This window comes from Lissotriton vulgaris, chromosome 4_1 (assembly GCF_964263255.1).
Source record: "Lissotriton vulgaris chromosome 4_1, aLisVul1.2, whole genome shotgun sequence".
NCBI classification, from domain to species: Eukaryota; Metazoa; Chordata; class Amphibia; order Caudata; family Salamandridae; genus Lissotriton; species Lissotriton vulgaris.
Genome location: NC_141691.1, coordinates 2036941451 through 2036961018, shown reverse-complemented (window position 1 = coordinate 2036961018; position 19568 = coordinate 2036941451). Strand labels below are relative to the sequence as shown.

The following is a 19568-nucleotide window of genomic DNA, read 5'->3' as shown; positions in this document are numbered from 1 at the left end:
AATTTGCATATAGCCAGGTTCTGAATTGGGATGGTGCAGTGAGCTAAAAAACGGTGTTGGATCTAGCCCTGATCTCTTGACTGGGTGAGAGCATTCTGCTTAATTCAGAAACTCTGTCCATCACCACCCCTTGTTGGTAAATATTTTGTCCACTCTAAGGGGACGATTATGATCGCGGACGGACTTGCGTCCGTCCGCGATCATTGAGGAGGAGGGGACGTCCGCATGGGCTGCGGAGTCCCCTCCTGTGCGATTAGGATGTGACCGCCAGGGTGGCGGTCACATCCTCTATTTTTAACATTGCGGCGGGTGCGGCTTCAAGCTGCACCCTCGGCAATGTTAAAAATGCACGCATTGCATTTGCATGCAGAAAGAGGCAGGCACCACGCGGTGCCTGCCGCTTTCTGCATACAAATGCAGGGGGGTACCATAGGTACCCCCCATGTGCACCCCCCACCCCCCCTTCACCTAGGGGGCCCGCAACGGGCCCCCGCAGTGAAGTTACACATGCTTTTCCACGGCGGAAAAGCCGCTGCGGGAAAGCATGTTTGCAGGCACATACTAATCTGGCGGACGGTGTCTGAGAGACACCGTCACCAGATTAGTGCTTTTCCTCCAAGGTTGTAAGCCAAACGCAGAGTAAAAGCTGCGGACGGAAACCGGGACCCACCAGCCATCCTAATGTGGCGGTGGGTCTTTGGTGGGTCCGCTGCGGATTTTCCGAATCCTCCGGGCCGGCGGTGGCTTCCGCCGGACTGGAGGATGAGGAAAATCTGCAATCATAATGAGCCCCATAGCGTGGAAGGGTATACTCAGATGTGAGTCCCTTGCTTATTGCACCATCAGGATTCAAGCAAGCCGGGCCGACGACGGCTGAAATGCCAGAAACCGGTCCCCTGAAGCTTGTTTCCTTCCCAGTGTAAGAATTGGCTTGGTAGTTTGGTTTGCCCTGTTCCCATCATGCACTGGGACAGGAACAGACTAATTTGCATATAGCCAGGTTCTGAACTGGGATGGTGCAGTGAGCTAAAAACGGTGTTGGATCTAGCCCTGATCTCTTGACTGGGTGAGAGTATTCTGCTTAATTCAGAAACTCTGTCCATCACCACCCCTTGTTGGTAAATATTTTGTCCACCCTAAGAGTTGAAGGGTATACTCAGATGTGAGTCCCTTGCTCATTGCACCATCAGGATTCAAGCAAGCCGGGCCGACGACGGCTGAAATGCCAGAAACCGGTCCCCGGAAGCTTGTTTCCTTCCCAGTGTAAGAATTGACTTGGTAGTTTGGTTTGCCCTGTTCCCATCATGCACTGGGACAGGAACAGACTAATTTGCATATAGCCAGGTTCTGAATTGGGATGGTGCAGTGAGCTAAAAAACGGTGTTGGATCTAGCCCTGATCTCTTGACTGGGTGAGAGCATTCTGCTTAATTCAGAAACTCTGTCCATCACCACCCCTTGTTGGTAAATATTTTGTCCACTCTAAGGGGACGATTATGATCGCGGACGGACTTGCGTCCGTCCGCGATCATTGAGGAGGAGGGGACGTCCGCATGGGCTGCGGAGTCCCCTCCTGTGCGATTAGGATGTGACCGCCAGGGTGGCGGTCACATCCTCTATTTTTAACATTGCGGCGGGTGCGGCTTCAAGCTGCACCCGCGGCAATGTTAAAAATGCACGCATTGCATTTGCATGCAGAAAGAGGCAGGCACCACGCGGTGCCTGCCGCTTTCTGCATACAAATGCAGGGGGGTACCATAGGTACCCCCCATGTGCACCCCCCACCCCCCCTTCACCTAGGGGGCCCGCAACGGGCCCCCGCAGTGAAGTTACACATGCTTTTCCACGGCGGAAAAGCCGCTGCGGGAAAGCATGTTTGCAGGCACATACTAATCTGGCGGACGGTGTCTGAGAGACACCGTCACCAGATTAGTGCTTTTCCTCCAAGGTTGTAAGCCAAACGCAGAGTAAAAGCTGCGGACGGAAACCGGGACCCACCAGCCATCCTAATGTGGCGGTGGGTCTTTGGTGGGTCCGCTGCGGATTTTCCGAATCCTCCGGGCCGGCGGTGGCTTCCGCCGGCCTGGAGGATGAGGAAAATCTGCAATCATAATGAGCCCCATAGCGTGGAAGGGTATACTCAGATGTGAGTCCCTTGCTTATTGCACCATCAGGATTCAAGCAAGCCGGGCCGACGACGGCTGAAATGCCAGAAACCGGTCCCCTGAAGCTTGTTTCCTTCCCAGTGTAAGAATTGGCTTGGTAGTTTGGTTTGCCCTGTTCCCATCATGCACTGGGACAGGAACAGACTAATTTGCATATAGCCAGGTTCTGAACTGGGATGGTGCAGTGAGCTAAAAACGGTGTTGGATCTAGCCCTGATCTCTTGACTGGGTGAGAGTATTCTGCTTAATTCAGAAACTCTGTCCATCACCACCCCTTGTTGGTAAATATTTTATCCACCCTAAGCGTGGAAGGGTATACTCAGATGTGAGTCCCTTGCTTATTGCACCATCAGGATTCAAGCAAGCCGGCCCGACGACGGCTGAAATGCTAGAAACCGGTCCCCGGAAGCTTGTTTCCTTCCCAGTGTAAGAATTGGCTTGGTAGTTTGGTTTGCCCTGTTCCCATCATGCACTGGGACAGGAACAGACTAATTTGCATATAGCCAGGTTCTGAACAGGGATGGTGCAGTGAGCTAAAAAACGGTGTTGGATCTAGCCCTGATCTCTTGACTGGGTGAGAGTATTCTGCTTAATTCAGAAACTCTGTCCATCACCACCCCTTGTTGGTAAATAATTTGTCCACCCTAAGCGTGGAAGGGTATACTCAGATGTGAGTCCCTTGCTCATTGCACCATCAGGATTCAAGCAAGCCGGGCCGACGACGGCTGAAATGCCAGAAACTGGTCCCCGGAAGCTTGTTTCCTTCCCAGTGTAAGAATTGGCTTGGTAGTTTGGTTTGCCCTGTTCCCATCATGCACTGGGACAGGAACAGACTAATTTGCATATAGCCAGGTTCTGAACTGGGATGGTGCAGTGAGCTAAAAAACGGTGTTGGATCTAGCCCTGATCTCTTGACTGGGTGAGAGTATTCTGCTTAATTCAGAAACTCTGTCCATCACCACACCTTGTTGGTAAATACACCTAATACTTTAGAGCAAGACAGAATAGATTACGAGTCCTTTCTAGAAGAGCATATTTTGAAGTACAAAGTGGAAGTGAGAGAAGGGGAAAACGTATTAGCTGAATAAAATTGTATACTGCATTGTCAATTGCCAAAGACTAAAAGTACATGTAAAAACTAGATAGATAGACATCATGCCATTATTAAACCTTTGGCCAATTAAATCAACAACCTTTCAACCGGGCATTTTACTTATCGGGAGGTGGGCTGGATGCATTGACTTTGTTTTACCATAGATCGCACTCTTAAAGACACTATTCGTACTGGGAGGTCTCTACTATTAGACTTTGGACTTCCACCTGTTTACCATTGCGGTCTCTGGGCTCATACATCCCATAACTGATGATTCTACCTAATTATTTTGACTTATGAATGTATACTGGTATTGCCTGGTACCAGGACATCTTTATACTAGAGAGGAATGGGGTGCTCCTATTGATTTCTTGCATATACATCAATAGCGACCGAAGAACTTGTCATACTGTTTTGTTAACAGCCTTAAGAAAGTCGTCTAACGACAAAACACGAGTCGTCTGTTTTTCCTCTATACCTACGTGTCAACTTCATTGCAGATCAAGATGACTGTATATTGATCGTTTCACCTTTTGTTTGGTCTGGATTTGAATTGACTACTGACTTATGTTAGCCAGTGAATACTTTTGTTTGCTGTGCTCTGTCTCTATTGTTATGGTCATTTTGTATGGAGAATTTCTCTATGTACTTAGCGACACTTTGATGGCACAGTGTGGACACTGAGCACGCCGGAGGACATATTGCACTGTCCAAATTGCAAACTAACAGAGCTGCTGGCTTCTTCTCTTAAAACCACTGCCATCTTTCTTTATATTACATCTATAGAGAAGGGTTTTTGAAGGCCAGGGAATGTAGGTCCCCAGCTGTGTTACACAACTCGTTGTTCTAAAATTATATTAGGATGGTGCTACTGGGAGAGGGGTTGAGCCCTATAATGCCTCAAAATTGTGTGGGAAGAGGTTCTCACACTTTTCACACTTCCACACTTCCAAAATGTACATCCAAGCACAGTCACACATCAAAGTAAATAAACTGTATGTAAAGTCTGTACACAATGTGTGCACAAACAAATCAATATGGACCGGGATGCCCGCCACCCCTTCCACCACCAATCCCAATGGTAGGAGACAGACACAGTTAGAACTTTTGGAAGGCAGGGGGGCCTCGCGACCCCCCTGCTGTATTTATTAAAATATGAAACAAAATGTAAAACTTTAAATTAAAAACGTTTCATTTATCATGTACAGAATTCAACTTTCATTACACTTGATGAAGACAGGTATCCAGGCTAACCTTAGCAAATCTCTAATACAAAGATTTTCCTAACCGAGTCTAACATCAGGACATAATGCATTGCATACAAATTTTGTACATCCTATCGTTAATGGCCAACGGCAAGGACTTAACCCGTGTCAGATCCCGATCTCCAAATTTTCCGCCCTCACGTGTGAGTGTCGCATGGGCAGAGGGCTTTACCCTCGTAGCCAACTATAACTTCCCTTGTCATGGGGTCCCCCTTTCACAAGGCGCCATCTTAAGGTCGTCCGAGTTCCCGTGCTGGGTATCCATAAGAAGGACAGCGTGGACTCCCCCCTTTCCCCGCACTCTCTACCGCCGGAGCGGATATCCGGCCCCCGGAAATTCGTGGGAGGGGCATATAGCCGTCTACCCCTGGGAGGGGGCTATGGCCATCTCCCCCTGGGGGATCCTATCCGTAATGGGTGCTGCCCCCCGTGGGAGGGGCCAATGGTCGCCTCCCCCCGGGCTCTCCCATCCATAATGGGTGGCGCCCCGACTAGGGACCTTGAAATCACTGCTCATCGATCATGACCTTACCGCCCGACCGAAGACTAAATAAATACGACAGTTAGTTACCTACTAGTGGGAAAAACCTATGCTTAATCTTATCACAGCTATATCTTTCAGTCACTGTTACTCCCGCCCCTGTCGAGTGGACGTCACAGAATAGTCCCAACCTTCTATAACATTGCTACAAAGGAGAAAAGGTCCTATAGCAGAGAAACAATTTTATTTCAAACAGTTCATTACATTTCTACAAAGGAAAAAAGGCCTATTTCAGTTGCATACACACTCTTGGAATCAATCTATACTGGGAGAAAAACGGCCTAAACAAGACGTTTATGCATCACAATCCATTGCGAATCAGAACTTTGTGTACTCCCAAACTTCTGCAACAAGGGGCTGGTGGGTGGGTCAAAAACTGCAGCTTGTTCCCTTGAGGGCTCACGAGCGACGAGTGGTGCAGCCTTCAGAGCGCAGGAACAAGAGGACGCCTGCCTGGATTCCCACGCCTTTTATCCTGCAGCGGGAAGGCGGGGCAGCATCCCCATCCCCCCATAAGTGCACGGACTTCCGGGCGGGTGCTAGGACAACCCTTTTAGGCGGCGGGAGCGTGCTCCAACCACGCCACTTTGGGCATACCGGCCGGGGACACGCCCCCTGCCTGCAAAGTTTTCCCGGGCGATCGGGGCACCCAGCCATATGTTCGGGGTGACCGAGAGGTATCCCCTTTCCATATGGACCGGGATGCCTGCCACCCCTTTCACCACCAATCCCAATGGTAGGAGACAGACACAGTTAGAACTTCTGGAAGGCAGGGGGGCCTCGCGACCCCCCCCCCGGCCGTATTTATTAAAATATGAAACAAAATGTAAAACTTTAAATTAAAAACGTTTCATTTATCATGTACAGAATTCAACTTTCATTACACTTGATGAAGACAGGTATCCAGGCTAACCTTAACAAATCTCTAATACAAAGACTTTCCTAACCGAGTCTAACATCATGACATAATGCATTGCATACAAATTTTGTACATCCCATCGTTAAGGGCCAACGGCAAGGTCTTAACCGGTGTCAGATCCCTATCACCAAATTTTCCACCCTCACGTGTGAGTGGCGCATGCGCAGAGGGCTTTACCCTCATAGCCAACTGTAACTTCCCTTGTCATGCGGGCCCCCTTTCACTCGGCGCCATCTTAACCCATTAAGTGCTGCGCACGACCAATGGTCGTCAGCAGCGCTACCTCCCCAGTGCTGCGCACGACCATTGAACGTCCATTCAGCACTAGTTCTAACGGACAGCGCAGCACTGGGGAGGAATGTGTAATAGCAGCTATGAGGTTAAGGTCGTCCGAGTTCCCGTGCGGGGTATCCGTAAGAAGGACAGCGTGGACTCCCCCCCTTTCCCCGCACTCTCTACCGCTGGAGCAGATATCCGGCCCCTGGGAAATTCGTGGGAGGGGCATATAGCCATCTCCCCCTGGGAGGGGCCTATGACCGTCTCCCCCTGGGCGATCCCATCCGTAATGGGTACCGCCCCCCCATGGGAGGGGCCAATGGCCACCTCCCCCGGGCGCTCCCATCCATAATGGGTGGCGCCCCCACTAGGGACCTTGAAATCACCGCTCACCGATCATGACCTTACCGCCAGAGGCCAGATAGTTGACCGACTATCTGGCCCCCCCACACCTCCTATAGGTCATGTCTCCTCAATCCCACTAGTCAAGCTATCATGTCTCCTATCAATAAGTCATTCCCCACCCTGGACAGGTGTACTCCATCGTCTGAATAACAGTGGTCCCCCCAGATGCACTCATGAGGTATGCTCTGCAGATGAGCAGAGCAAAACAATTTCTCCATTTTATTGTTGACCCTCTTTACCGAATGGTTCAACGCTGTCGTGGACAATCCACCCCTCCATACCCTCCTCGGAATCATGTGTGACCAAGCTATTGTGCACCCCGGGAGCGTCTTCGGTAACGAACTAACTGCTGAAAGTATGTGCTCGATTAATGCTCGTCTGCCCAACTTTACCAAGTCATTGCCCCCATGTGCACTATGACTACTGATGGCGGTGACCTGTGACACCCTAACAATTCTTCCACAAAACTTTGCAGTTGGTCAATACATAGGCCGCCCTTCCCATGGAAGGACACCCTGAAACCATATTCTTCAGATGTGTGGATCGCAACACCTGCCTTGAATATGTCCGTGGCACGCCGCACGTATGAGTGGCCCACGACCCAGACCACTCGTCTTCCATTCCTTGTTCCTGAAGTGGTGGTTAGATGATACTGGGCCGGTCCCAATTTCCGCCCTGCGTCACAGGCTCGTGAAACTGTAATCCAAACAAAAGACATCAAGCGTGAGTGCACTTCTAAAGTAACGTACAACATGTGCAGCCGCACGTATCATTTGAAACAATTCGAAGACCAGCGGCCTAATTGTTTAACATTGTCTGCCTGCAGACCCCCAGCCGTTGCTTCCGTAGCAGCCCCTATCCTGAATGAATGAGTCCCAAAATCACTCGGATTCAAGCCCGCAGCACCCTCTGGAACTGAAACTTTGTTAACGGGGTGCCGTCAGCATGTCGCAGCAAGCCACCCCATGTCGTCAACCTTTGGTTTAGGTAGGCCTCAACATGCCTCACTGGACAACAGGGACTACCCGGAGCGTAACAAAATGCTATTCCCCTGGGCCTCCTGTTCTCTCTTTGACCTGGCTATCGTGATCAGCAGGGAATCCCCCCTCACTTGCGTGTGGTCCCTGTGCAGACGCCCCTCAGTATCCCTTTTGTTGGCTGCCACTAGTTCGCTTACCCGCAGGGCCCCATAGAACGCCAACGCAAATGCTGCCCGGAATAGGACGACCTCACTAGGTGAGGAGCATGTCTCCTCCAGTTTAGCCAACAAGGCCGTCAACCTGTCAAATCCTATCGGGTGCCTGCTATCCTTCTTGCGACCCTCTAGGCGCCGCCAGCCGCGCAGCGCCTTTCTGAATATAAAGGAATCCGTCGGGTCCCTGATCCCCTGGAGCTGAGCGATAAACAATATGGCGGCCTTATACCGACTGGCGGTTGCCACCGACCGGCCCTCCTCATGAAGTGCCACTAAAAATTGGGTAAAGGACCCCTCCTGACCCCATCTATGCTCCCATGCAGGGCCCAAAAAGGCGCAGTACATGCGGAACGCCCCTTCATAAGCTTTTCTTGTCCTGGGCACTAAACTGGCTGCCACGAGGTTTTGAAGTCCGGGGCGCCGATTTGCCATAATGCTTCAGGAAATGGTGCTGCCACTAGCTCCGCTGAGGGTAAACAATCCCTGAAAGCCTGCATTTTGAAACGAGAGAGCGCATCAGCAGCATTATTCAGTTCTCCCGGCACATGTTTTGCCCTGATTTGTACATTTAGCTTCAAGCATTTTAACACAATTTCTTTCAGCAATCGCAATATCCACTTGCAGCGTGCTGCCTGCTGGTTAATGCACTCAACCACAGTCATGTTGTCAGACCAAAATATCACAGAGCGGTTTCGGAACTCATCTGGCCAGGCCGACAACGCTAACCAAGTGGGGAATAACTCCAGGAAACCAATGTTGCTCGTCAAACCACTTGTTTCCCACCATGCTGGCCATTACTGGGCCGACCAACGGTTACCAAGGATCGCACCAAACCGCATACTGCCCGCAGAGTCGGTCCATAAACCTAATTCTGCTGATGAGGCCGGGGCTATGCTCCAGACTACTCAGCCGTTGAAATCCGCTAAGAATGCCAGCCAAATGAGCATGTCCTGGCGAACCTCTGCCGACAGCCTCGTACGATGGTGACCTTCCTTGAGGCCAACCATGGCCTGGGCAATCGATTGGGAGAAAGGGCGAGCCATCGGTATAACCCTCAATGCAAAATGAAGCTGTCCCACTGTTTGCTGTAGTTGGTGCAGTGTCACTTTGTCGTTCCTGAGACATTGCAACAAGGAGGCCCTGAATTTGGTAATCTTCTCCGCCGGCAAACGGAAGCAACCCTCCACGGAGTCTAGTTCGATACCCAGAAACTCCAGGGAAGTAGTTGGACCCACCGTCTTACCTGGTGCCAATGGTACCCCGAACCCCCGCATGAGCACGCAGAAATCCTGCAATGCCCGTGCACAGGCCCGAGAGCCCGCCGGGCCGAGAAACAGGAAATCATCAAGATAATGCATCACATGTTGGTGCCCCGAGGCCTTCAAGAATGCCCACTCCAGAAATGAGCAAAACATTTCAAAATAAGCGCACGAAATTGAACAACCCATCGGCATGCACATATCCATGTAGTACTTCCCCTGAAATGCAAAACCCAACAAGTGCTGATCCTGGGGATGCACCGGAAGCAACCTAAATGCGGAGTCAATATCCGATTTTGCTAACAATTCACCGGGGCCTAGGCGATTCAACATTACCACAGCGTCATCGAATGATGCATACCTCACACTGTGAGGTTCCGTGACAATTGTAAGTGGTGTTTTCGACTCGCACGAATATAGTCGAGTCTGGTATCTATGAACCGCAAATGACGAGTTTAGTAAGTGTGCGCAGTTTCGCTGTGCTAACTTAAACCGTTCGTTTGTTATGTGGGTTTTTCATCTGTACCCACGGGTTCCATCTTAGATACGGCATCCATTTTGTCTCTTGCCCTCAAGTAGCCAGCGAACGGACGTTGTCCGCTTCGCGACCCTGGGACTCCAAAGATATTTGCGGAAGACACATGTTCTTTGTGAGTGTCTTTTATGACGAGGGGGTTGCTACTGTAAGGCAGATGGCGCCGCTCGAGGCTCATCTTGCCGCACGGACTTATTGTCTCAGCCGTGCATCTCATTAGGCACGTCCCTTTGATGCCTGTATCTTGTGTTTCCCGATACCTCCCCTTTTACACCCTTTCCGATCTCCCCACTGTCTCCGTCTTCCTCTGCACCTGTCTTTGTTCCTATTTCGATCTGTTTTACTGCTGATTGGAATTTGCTAATGGTGGGAAGATGGTTTTTACAGTTGGGAACCGCCAAATGTTTCCGCACTTATGTTCCGGACCTGATGTGTTTCAAAGTGACCAAAGTGACCCCTCTGGGGGATAATTGTGGGAACCGGGTTGTAAACTTTTGTGTTCAATGTTATCCTATGGGTAAAAACTGTATAAAAGGAGCGATCCACAGAACCAATTTGAAGCAGTCTCCCCAAGTTGCACGCTGTGTACTTGTCGTGATCTCTGTGTTCCCTGCAGCAAATAAACCTTGAATCTTTGACGTCGAAGGAAGTGTCCCGTGTCTCTGTGATTCGTACGCCGGAGCAGGTTACCCACGAAGGTTTCAGGTGTTGTGCCCTGGCACCGCTGGGTCTCAAAGAACCCAGTCCTTCAACTGCAAAAGTCTGCATCGATCGCCTCATTAACGGAAGCCCCCCTTGGTGCAGATAAATTATGAATGAGCCTGAATTCTCCCAGATTCTTCTTGGGAACTACTCCTAATGGGGAACACACAAAATTGGCCGTTGGTGGTTCACCGAACGGTCCTGCCACCCGCCCCAAGCGGACCTCTTTTGCGATTTTTGTGGCGGCCACCGTCGGGTTGTGTTTAACGGACAGTTGGTTTTTGCATGAGGGGGCCCCGGAAAATCACCCGCCGGCATCCTGGAGCCATACGAGAAGCCTTCTCGCAGGATCCCCGCAGACACATGATCAGGGTATTTGTTCGGCAAGGGAGTCAAAGCCAGAATATCCACGGGCGATTGTTTGGACCTCCGAGGCACCGTGTCAATCCTGCTTGGTACCCCCTTTTCCTCCAGTATTATTGCCTCTGGATCTGCAGCTAGTTTCGGGGTGGGAGGTGTTACCACAAGCTGCGCAGGCATGCCTGAACCTGCATGTTCCCTGCGGCCTGCTACACGTTCCCTTGTTAAAACCCCAACATACTCATCGCTTATTCCCATTCCCGCCCGATCTAGACTGAGTATCTCCCCCGTGGGTTGGTCGAAAGGGCTGAGGATGTTTCTGCTGAAAGGCCCTGGAGCCGTTTGCACTCGACCCTGATCCACCCGCCGAGCCCATCAAGAACTGCGCATGCCAAGATACAGTATCCAAGCAATCCCAAGTCAGTGTTTCATTAAACTCTTTCGCTTTTCTAAATGCTACGTCATACCCTTTCCATTCTTCTCCTCTATACTTCTCATGGAAGCCCGTGATCCTGCTCTGGTAGCAAGCAAGGTCTCCCAACAGTTCTGGAGTTCGCTCACCCATAATTGCTACAAAAACAGAAAAAGCCCTGATCCAGTTCATCATGGACTCTTCCACCCTGAATTCTGCCATTTTTGCCCTCCATACACTGGGGTGCCATAAATCCTTCTGAGTCTTGGCATATTCTAACTCACGATGGTCTGTCAACAATGAAAACATATTGATATACTTATTTGCCCACAACATTTCTTTTGTTGCCATAGGAACATATTGCGCCAAGCATTTTCGCCTTGAAGGTACAGCGCCCTCCCCCATATTGGGAGCGACCTCTTACCGGCTTCCGTTGTACCTCCGGTCATGTCCGTCGAATTATTCCAATTTTCGACCGCGGCAAAGGTTCGCCACCTGCGGAGAAATAGAAGGCACGCTCGATAATCTGCCTAGCTTCTTCAGCTGGGTCTTCCACAGCCGCGGATCTCCCGCTCCCTTCTCCAACCAGGGTAACACAGCCGCCAACTGAATCGCTAGTTCGGGAGGTTTTTGGTTATTATCCAGCGGTGTGATAACCACAAGGGATCGGCAATCCCCCATCCGGTGTAGGTACCGGGCTGGACGCTGGTGCTACTGGGACCAGCGGGACCTCCATCGGGACTGGGGCCTCGCTAGGACCCACTTTCCCCTTCTTCTTTTTCCCCTTATCCCCCCCTGGGGTAATGTTTGGCAAAGCAGGCCCCACGATCCTCTTAGGTCGCCCTGAGGGCCCCACTTTGGCCTCCACTTGTTTCCGGAGCGCCGCTAAGCCGCGACCCAGCTGGTCTACTTTACCGAATTTCCTGTCCATCACCGACACTTTGTTCACCAGTGAGCGCAGCATTCGTTCCATCTCGGAGCTCTTTCCACTCTTCTTACCAGGCATATCTGCATTCTGTTTTATCTCTGCCTGTTTTCCAGTAGCGACTCGGACTCCAGCTATGCCTTGACGACTGAAACAGAAAAAACAACGATTCACGTTCAAAAACTGCAGCTTGTTCCCTGGAGGGCTCACGAGCGACGAGTGGTGCAGCCTTCAGAGCACAGGAACTAGAGGATGCCTGCCTGGATTCCCGCGCCTTTTATCCAGCAGCGGGAAGGTGGGGCAGCATCCCCATCCCACCCATAAGTGTACGGACTTCCGGGCGGGTGCTAGAACAACCCTTTTAGGTGGCGGGGGCGTGCTCCAAACACGCCACTTTGGGCATACCGGCCGGGGCACAAGCCCCCCGCCTGCAAAGGATTCCCGGGCGATCGGGGCACCCAGCCATACGTTCGGGGTGACCGAGAGGTCTCCCCTTTCCATGATCCATGAACATATGAAGATAATGTTGCTTTGTCTTTAATTGAGTATTTCATTCAACCAAAACAAAACCAGCCGACACGTGTTTCGTCGCGTTTGGAAATAGTTTCTCATGGCTGAATGAAGAAGAAAAAGGTCTTTGTAATCGTTCTGCTGATGATAATTCCAATCCGGGTGGGCTATATCCTAAAGAATCCCCGGAACACAGTGATCATCCGTGAGGCAGTCCACAGCAAACTCGCTGCAGATCCTTGTTTAGCGCGACCAACGTCGGACGCTTTGCACACTTTTTGCACCCGTTGTAGGATTTCTATTCCCAACAGACTCATTCACATATTAACCGTCAATACTTTAGGATATAGCCCATGGCCGGGGTACACTCAGAGATCACTTATTTCAATTAACATTACAATCTCTACAAAAAGGGTATTGTGCTGTTCCTCTAAAGAAAATACTGGAGGAGTCACGAGTAACTAGGTCCCAGTTGATCAAGGAAATATATAGGTGGGGATCCATGTGTTGGATCTTAATGCCCTCACACACCCTTTCAGGTGTCATGCTTCATCATATGGGCTGCTCCTCATTGGGTCGGCGGTGCAATACCCAAATGGGTCCATAAAGTAGGGGCACTTTGTCGGAGATCTTCTATCCAACTTCCGTTTGGTGAAGTGCAGGTATGGGGCCAGAATTCTTTTAGATGTTGATCTCTCGTGTGGTGGTGTCCTTGTTAGAGTGTGTTGGTCAACATGTTTCTCGCTATCCTGTTCAATGAACTAGTGGTTCTTCAGGACCTAATTAAGTGTAATCTACATCTAGTGGATGCAGCGTATGCAACACCTCCCGGACCTGGTGGATTGGGCAGGTCAAGGGGCACACGCTAAGCGAGCCAACCTTCTTCACACACAGGAGACATGCCTTGTGCGTGAATCCACCAGGCACTTTTGAAGCCTGGGGACCACATGTTTTTGGTAGTTCCAGGTTGTACTAAGGTATCTGTGTCTAATTGACATTCTTTACATGCATGATTCTGTATACTGCTGCAAGGGAATCGCCAAACGTGCATGCATTGCCATTTAAAGCAATGCAACACCAGCATGTTTTTGCCTGCAAAAAAAGGAGCAATTTCTAAAGGTCTCTTACCTATGCAGCTCATTCGTGCTGCATAGACGAGACCTAAAAAGGACTAACTTGTTTCTCAGATGACTGTCCTGCTGCTTAATTCCTGCTTTTTTTTTTGAGGACTGCTCTGCTGCTTGAGACTTGCCTTGTTCCCCAGAGGACTAGCCTACTGCTTGAGGGCTAAATTGTTCCTGTGAGATCCGCCCTGCTATTACTTGGGGATTTGCTGCATTAGGCCTTCCTTGTGCATCAGAGTACTGCTTTGCTGCTTGGGTCCTGACCTGATCTCTGTGAAAAAAAAAGGATGTGATCCATTCATCCAAGGCTACCTGAGTGACTCCAAAGTCCAATTGAGTGACCTCTTGTTCTGAGCTACAGTGACATAATAAGCTCCAGAGGACTCCCTGGATATACCCAGCTGACCTGCTGCAACTGGACTTGCCCGAGCCTTGCTGGCCTCTGCTAGAATATCTGAACCCCATGAGGTGCCTCCTCAATCCCTGGGACCGTGAATGTCATCACCATCTACAAGAATAGCAGAACTTCTGAAGTTTCTGCAATGGACTTTGAGAAGGTACATTTTTCTGCGGGAATAGCCTAGTCCCTGTATCCAGCCCATGATTCATTGTAATCAGCCTGAGCTTGCGACTTTCTCCTGATCCACACGACCAGAGGACAGGAAGTGGCTCTTTGTGCTGTTATGCACTAAATCCACATAAAAACCTACAATTGAATAGCTCTAATTCTACTGGTTGGATTTTGTCATTTTAGTCTCATTCTATTTAATCTATTTTTCTAAACTTAGTTTGGAATATTCCTTCTGATGTGTTTCATTTTATTGCTGTTTGTGTGCTGCATGCAGACATTACGAATATCCTCCAAGTTTAGCCTGATCGCTTTTTTATCAAACTACCAGAGAGTTAATTTAGTGATTTTTGTGGTTGTTGATTGATTGAAAATGGTTTATGCCTCCATTAATTAGTACCCTAATTTCTTAAAATATTATACACAGCGCCGAGGCACAACAGTGGAAAAAGGTGCGGTGGCATCTTGATGTTTGCAAATTCCATTTTATCAGTAATCTGGTGTCTAGGTGCCCTGTGAAAAGTTGCTCCGTCACGCATGACACAGGGTGGGAATTTAAGATACGGTGATCTTTTGGGAGTGCACTTTATAGCACATTCACCTCATTGGCTGGAATTTGAAGAGCTTATTATGTGAATCTGTTGCTAAATTCAGATTGCTGTACTGGAATTTCAATGTTCACCACTGCTAAGGCTGAGAACCCCAGCCTGGCCTAGGAATGTACCTAGAGTGCATGAACGAGGGAACTACTGTATGTGAATGGTGGCTCCAAGGCCAGTGGAAATACATGCAAAGCACAACAACCCCTTGGCAGCCAGTACAATAATTAAAATTACTATAAAAGATTTAAGCCATCAGAGCACGTGAAAAATGGTATGTACTTTAATAATATTTCCCCCCCAAAAATAATATTCCACATCAGATTTAATTGCATTTTTGTACATGGGGTAATGGATGTCTCTGCTATACAATTAGTTAAATATTTAGCTTCACAAAAACAATACTAAAACAATATTCTTTATCCACAAAATTATATAAGACACAACAAAATACATGCATGTATCACATATATAAACACATAAAACTAAGCCATATATATAATTAAAACTACAAAAATGTATTATATCATGGTATATCATTCTAGGTTGACTTGCAATATTTTAAACAATTAAGTCGCTGAAGAAAATATTTAAAAATGATGAAGATAATCGATTGTTCTACACGCATTTCGGCGAGCTGACCGTCCTTCTTCAGAAAAAGCCACCAGTGAAGTGAAATGAGAACCTGCAATGTATCACACTTTCTGAATGGCCGAAGAGAATAAACATTTATTTCATTGTCTTTAATCTGAAAACCATCTAAAAAGAAGGATTTTTGTCAGATTTGGCCAAGAAAGGAATCAGAACATAAGGAAAAGTTCAGAAGGCCCAACATTGTGAAAATGATATATAGACTCACATGCATGTTATTATAACATACTATAGATTTCTTAGTTCTACACCTGTGCCGTAAGCCAATCACGGTGTCTGACCAATCATTTAAAATAATGTTGTAAACAGTGGTAATAAATAATAGACAACAGGGGAGTGAGTCAATATACTTTAATTTTGGAATGAGTTAAGGAATAAAGATACATTTTATAACAAACTGAATACGCTGTCTGGAACCACTAATAAATAAAAAAAGAAATGTGAGAATGAGAAGAGTCACTACCTGACAAAATGGATTGCCAGATCGACTAATATGTTAGTTGAATTTACCTATCATGTAAAATTTTGAGAGAAGCGGTTCATACATTCACAAATAAGGGTGCAAAATGCCAAGAACCATGATCACCTGGAAAATAACCACCAGCTTCCACTGTTAGCTATAACAAGATAATATTGAAACCACCAAATTGAACTAGGCCCATGAATTGATTATTAGTAAATATAGGTCAAAAGTTGCTAATATTGCAGGCGTTTTGATTGGCAACAACAATAGTTGCAAAATACAGTAGTATAAAGACCCATACAAAGAAACACTAAATGCAGGTAGAATATAAACTACAAGGTGAAATAGCAGCATAGATCTCCTATCAAATATTGCTATTCAATAGAGAATTTTGATTAGAAAATATCAGTTAATGTCAACATAATAAGAATTACTACTGAACCATTCAGTGATGAAATGTCCTCCCACAGATGTGAATGTGCAATGAAATAAATGGGACTGTTCACGCCGAAGATATTTAGGTGTGGCATACAAACCATGGATCTCACCTGAGGCCAGTTAGAACCTCTCTCTGCAGGTATCATAGATAAAAACACAATATAGGCAATATCCTAAATATCCTAAGTAAGTGAACATATATAGAACTCACCCAGATGCCTGAATGGTTGTCATTCTCATTGGGGACGCCACAAGAGTACGGAAGGAATCAAAAGGCCGGAAGCCTGAGCAGCATATCCTGCGTGATACATTGCAGGTTCTCATTGCACTTCACTGGTGGTTTTTCCTGAAGAAAGCAGGCGGCTCACGGAAAGTGCGCATAGAAAAATCAATTACCTTCATCATTTATAAATATATTCTTCAGCACTTAATTGGTTAAAAATGTTGCAATTCAATCTAGAATGATGTACCATGATATCACTAATTTAGTGCCTTTTTAATTGTATATATAACATGGTTTTAGGTGTTTATATATGTGATACAAGTCTGTCTTTTGTTGTGCCTTATTGTGTTATATTTTGGATATGGAACATTGTTTTTGTATTGGGGTTGTGCTATGAAATACTTATCTAGTTGTATAGAGGAGGCATTCAGTAACTTATGTACAAAAATTCAATTAAATCTGATGTGGAATATTATGTTTTTTGGAGACATATAATAAGATACACTGCTTTTTTCACATGCTCTGATGGCCTAAATCTATTATAGTAATTTCAATGATTGTACTGGCTGTCAAGGGGTGTTGTTGTCATTTCTAGGAATTTACCTAATGATAGTATGAGGTATGATAGTATGAGTATGAGGAAATCACTTCTAATTCTAAATCAGATACTGATGATTCTAGAGAAATGGATGAAATGGGAGACTACCAATTTGTGCCAAATTATGAAGCTAGGCATGGGTCAACTGACAAACTCATAGATGTTGGTATACAGAGAATTGGTATGCATGAGATTTGTCCATTTTTAGACATCTGCAAACATATTGATAATAATTTAGGGGCTCATTAAGATGGCGTGCGTACATCAGTCCACCCACCATTGTTGCGGTGCTGGGACTGCCTGCCAGACGTGCGTCGGTCCCAACACATACATTAGGATGCGATTGCCAATCTGGTGGGCGCATCCCGGTCCAGCAACTTTTTGAACTGTGTTGCTGGATGCAGCACCGTTCTCAATGCCAAATTGGCTTGCACTGCATATCCCTGCACTTCGTGGCAGGCACCATGCGGCGCCTGCCACGCAGTGCAGGGAAAAGCAGAGGGGCACCATGGGTACCCCACAGTTCAGCAACACCCTTTCCCAAACAAGGGGGTCTCGAAACGAGCCCCTAAACTTAGTCCCCGCCAGCCACCAAATGTGGTTTACGGTGCCTGCTAGGCGCCGCCACCATTTTAGGAGCGCTGGACCATCCCCCAGGCAATCGCTATGATTGCCTTTATCGGTGAAGCGGAAGACGGACTTCGCCTCCGCCGCGTTACGCACCACCATCCTAATTGGGCGATGGTTAATGGGCTTAGTGAAGGCGGAAGGACCGCCACCGCCGGCCCAGCCGTGGCGGTCCTTCCCCCATCCTAATCACCCCCTTACAAGGTATCGATAAAGGTGGTCCTCCAAGATAAGGGAAGTATGGGTAAATCTGTCACATTTTCTATGTAAGGACATGCTAAGAAGTAATACAGCAAGAAAGGTAAGATTGGAGTAAGTCCAAATAACTAAATCCAAATTGATTTTATGTTGCAGAAATTATATAGGTCATCAAAAATAGTGGCAAGTTATTGTTTCTAGTGATTTATTCCTTTGTTTTTAGTCTGTGTTGTTTCTCATTAACTTGAACATGTTGTTCTTATCTCTTTTGTTGCAGTTGTGGTATTTTCACAAAGGAAAACATTTACAGCCCTGCTGTATTCTGCTGCAATGGGATGGAGGGCCAATACGTCCATATCATTATTCCGTACTATAACGAGTACCTTTCGCTGTGTGAAGTTGAGGTTTACGCTGTGAAGGAATAGAAGTAAAATGGACACATCGGATAGTGCAGATATGGAGGCAAGATACTCCAAGCTCTACTATGCTTGGTTGTGCCATTGTTTAGAAAATTATGTTATCCCTCTGTATAACCTTATTTCTTGCATGTTTGTTCTAACATATGGCTCATTTCATGTGTGAACAATCTGGTGATTGGTGCCTTCCTCTAAGCAACCATTCTAATCCCTAAACAGGTTTCCATGTATTTTTCTATATTCTACCGAAATTCCAGTGATTTATCATACAATAGGATTATAGTCATTGCTAAAATGAGTTTTTTCTTTCAGTGACACAACATTTCGGAGTGCATTGTGCTTTGTCTAAGAGAAAGAGAAAAAGCATTGGCAACGCCAAATGGTTTATTCTTATGTGCCTATGTATTAAATACTGAGATACGTAATTGCTTTTTATATGTGCTGCATCCATAAATGCTGTTTATCACATTAAAGCCTGCCTTATTGGCTATGCCAGTGCTGGGAAGACAATGAGCAAATATGATTTTTTTCTTTATAGGACACATACAGAAGATAGAGAACTGACTGCGAGAATCAACTTGAAAATTGAGTATACATTTGGATGTAAAATAGTACCTCAGAATTTCCAGTCAAAGCAAGAACTTATTTTAGAGTAGAATGAGAACCAAACAGCCAATAGATTTTATAATACTGCACTCAGTGGAGCATAAGCCCAATGCATGCATATTTAAAGAATTGGTAGCAATACGTCACAGAAAGCTGTGATATGATGCTGTGAAGCTGTGATGTTAAACCAGACATAAAATAGGAAAATTGATCAGGATGATTAAGCCCTGAATGGTATTGGTGCTCACACTTATTGGTATATATCTTTTTACTTGGTTATGTTATTTGGTGCTCAGGTATATGCTGATCATCCAACACCCCACAATTCAGATCCGTGGATCTGTATAATAATATCTATACAAATCAAATCAACAGTTTCATAAGTATATCACTTATGGTAAGCATAGCAGATAAACAAAGTTCAATATTTTCTTGTTGACACTCCAGCCAACATATGTTTCGTCGATCGAGACAAGAGACCAACGACTTCCTTAGG

The 19568-nt window shown here is 47.0% G+C and overlaps 1 protein-coding gene across 1 annotated transcript in view; it reads left to right on the top strand.

Moving 5' to 3' along the window:
- LOC147724916 (pentraxin fusion protein-like) overlaps positions 1-18475 on the top strand; it is a 197734-nt gene extending 179259 nt beyond the window's left edge. The window contains exon 3 of the mRNA XM_086967086.1: positions 18328-18475. Coding sequence (XP_086823212.1) covers positions 18328-18475 — 148 coding nt within the window. The remainder of the gene's footprint in view (positions 1-18327) is intronic.
- The last annotated feature ends 1093 nt before the right edge of the window (positions 18476-19568 follow it).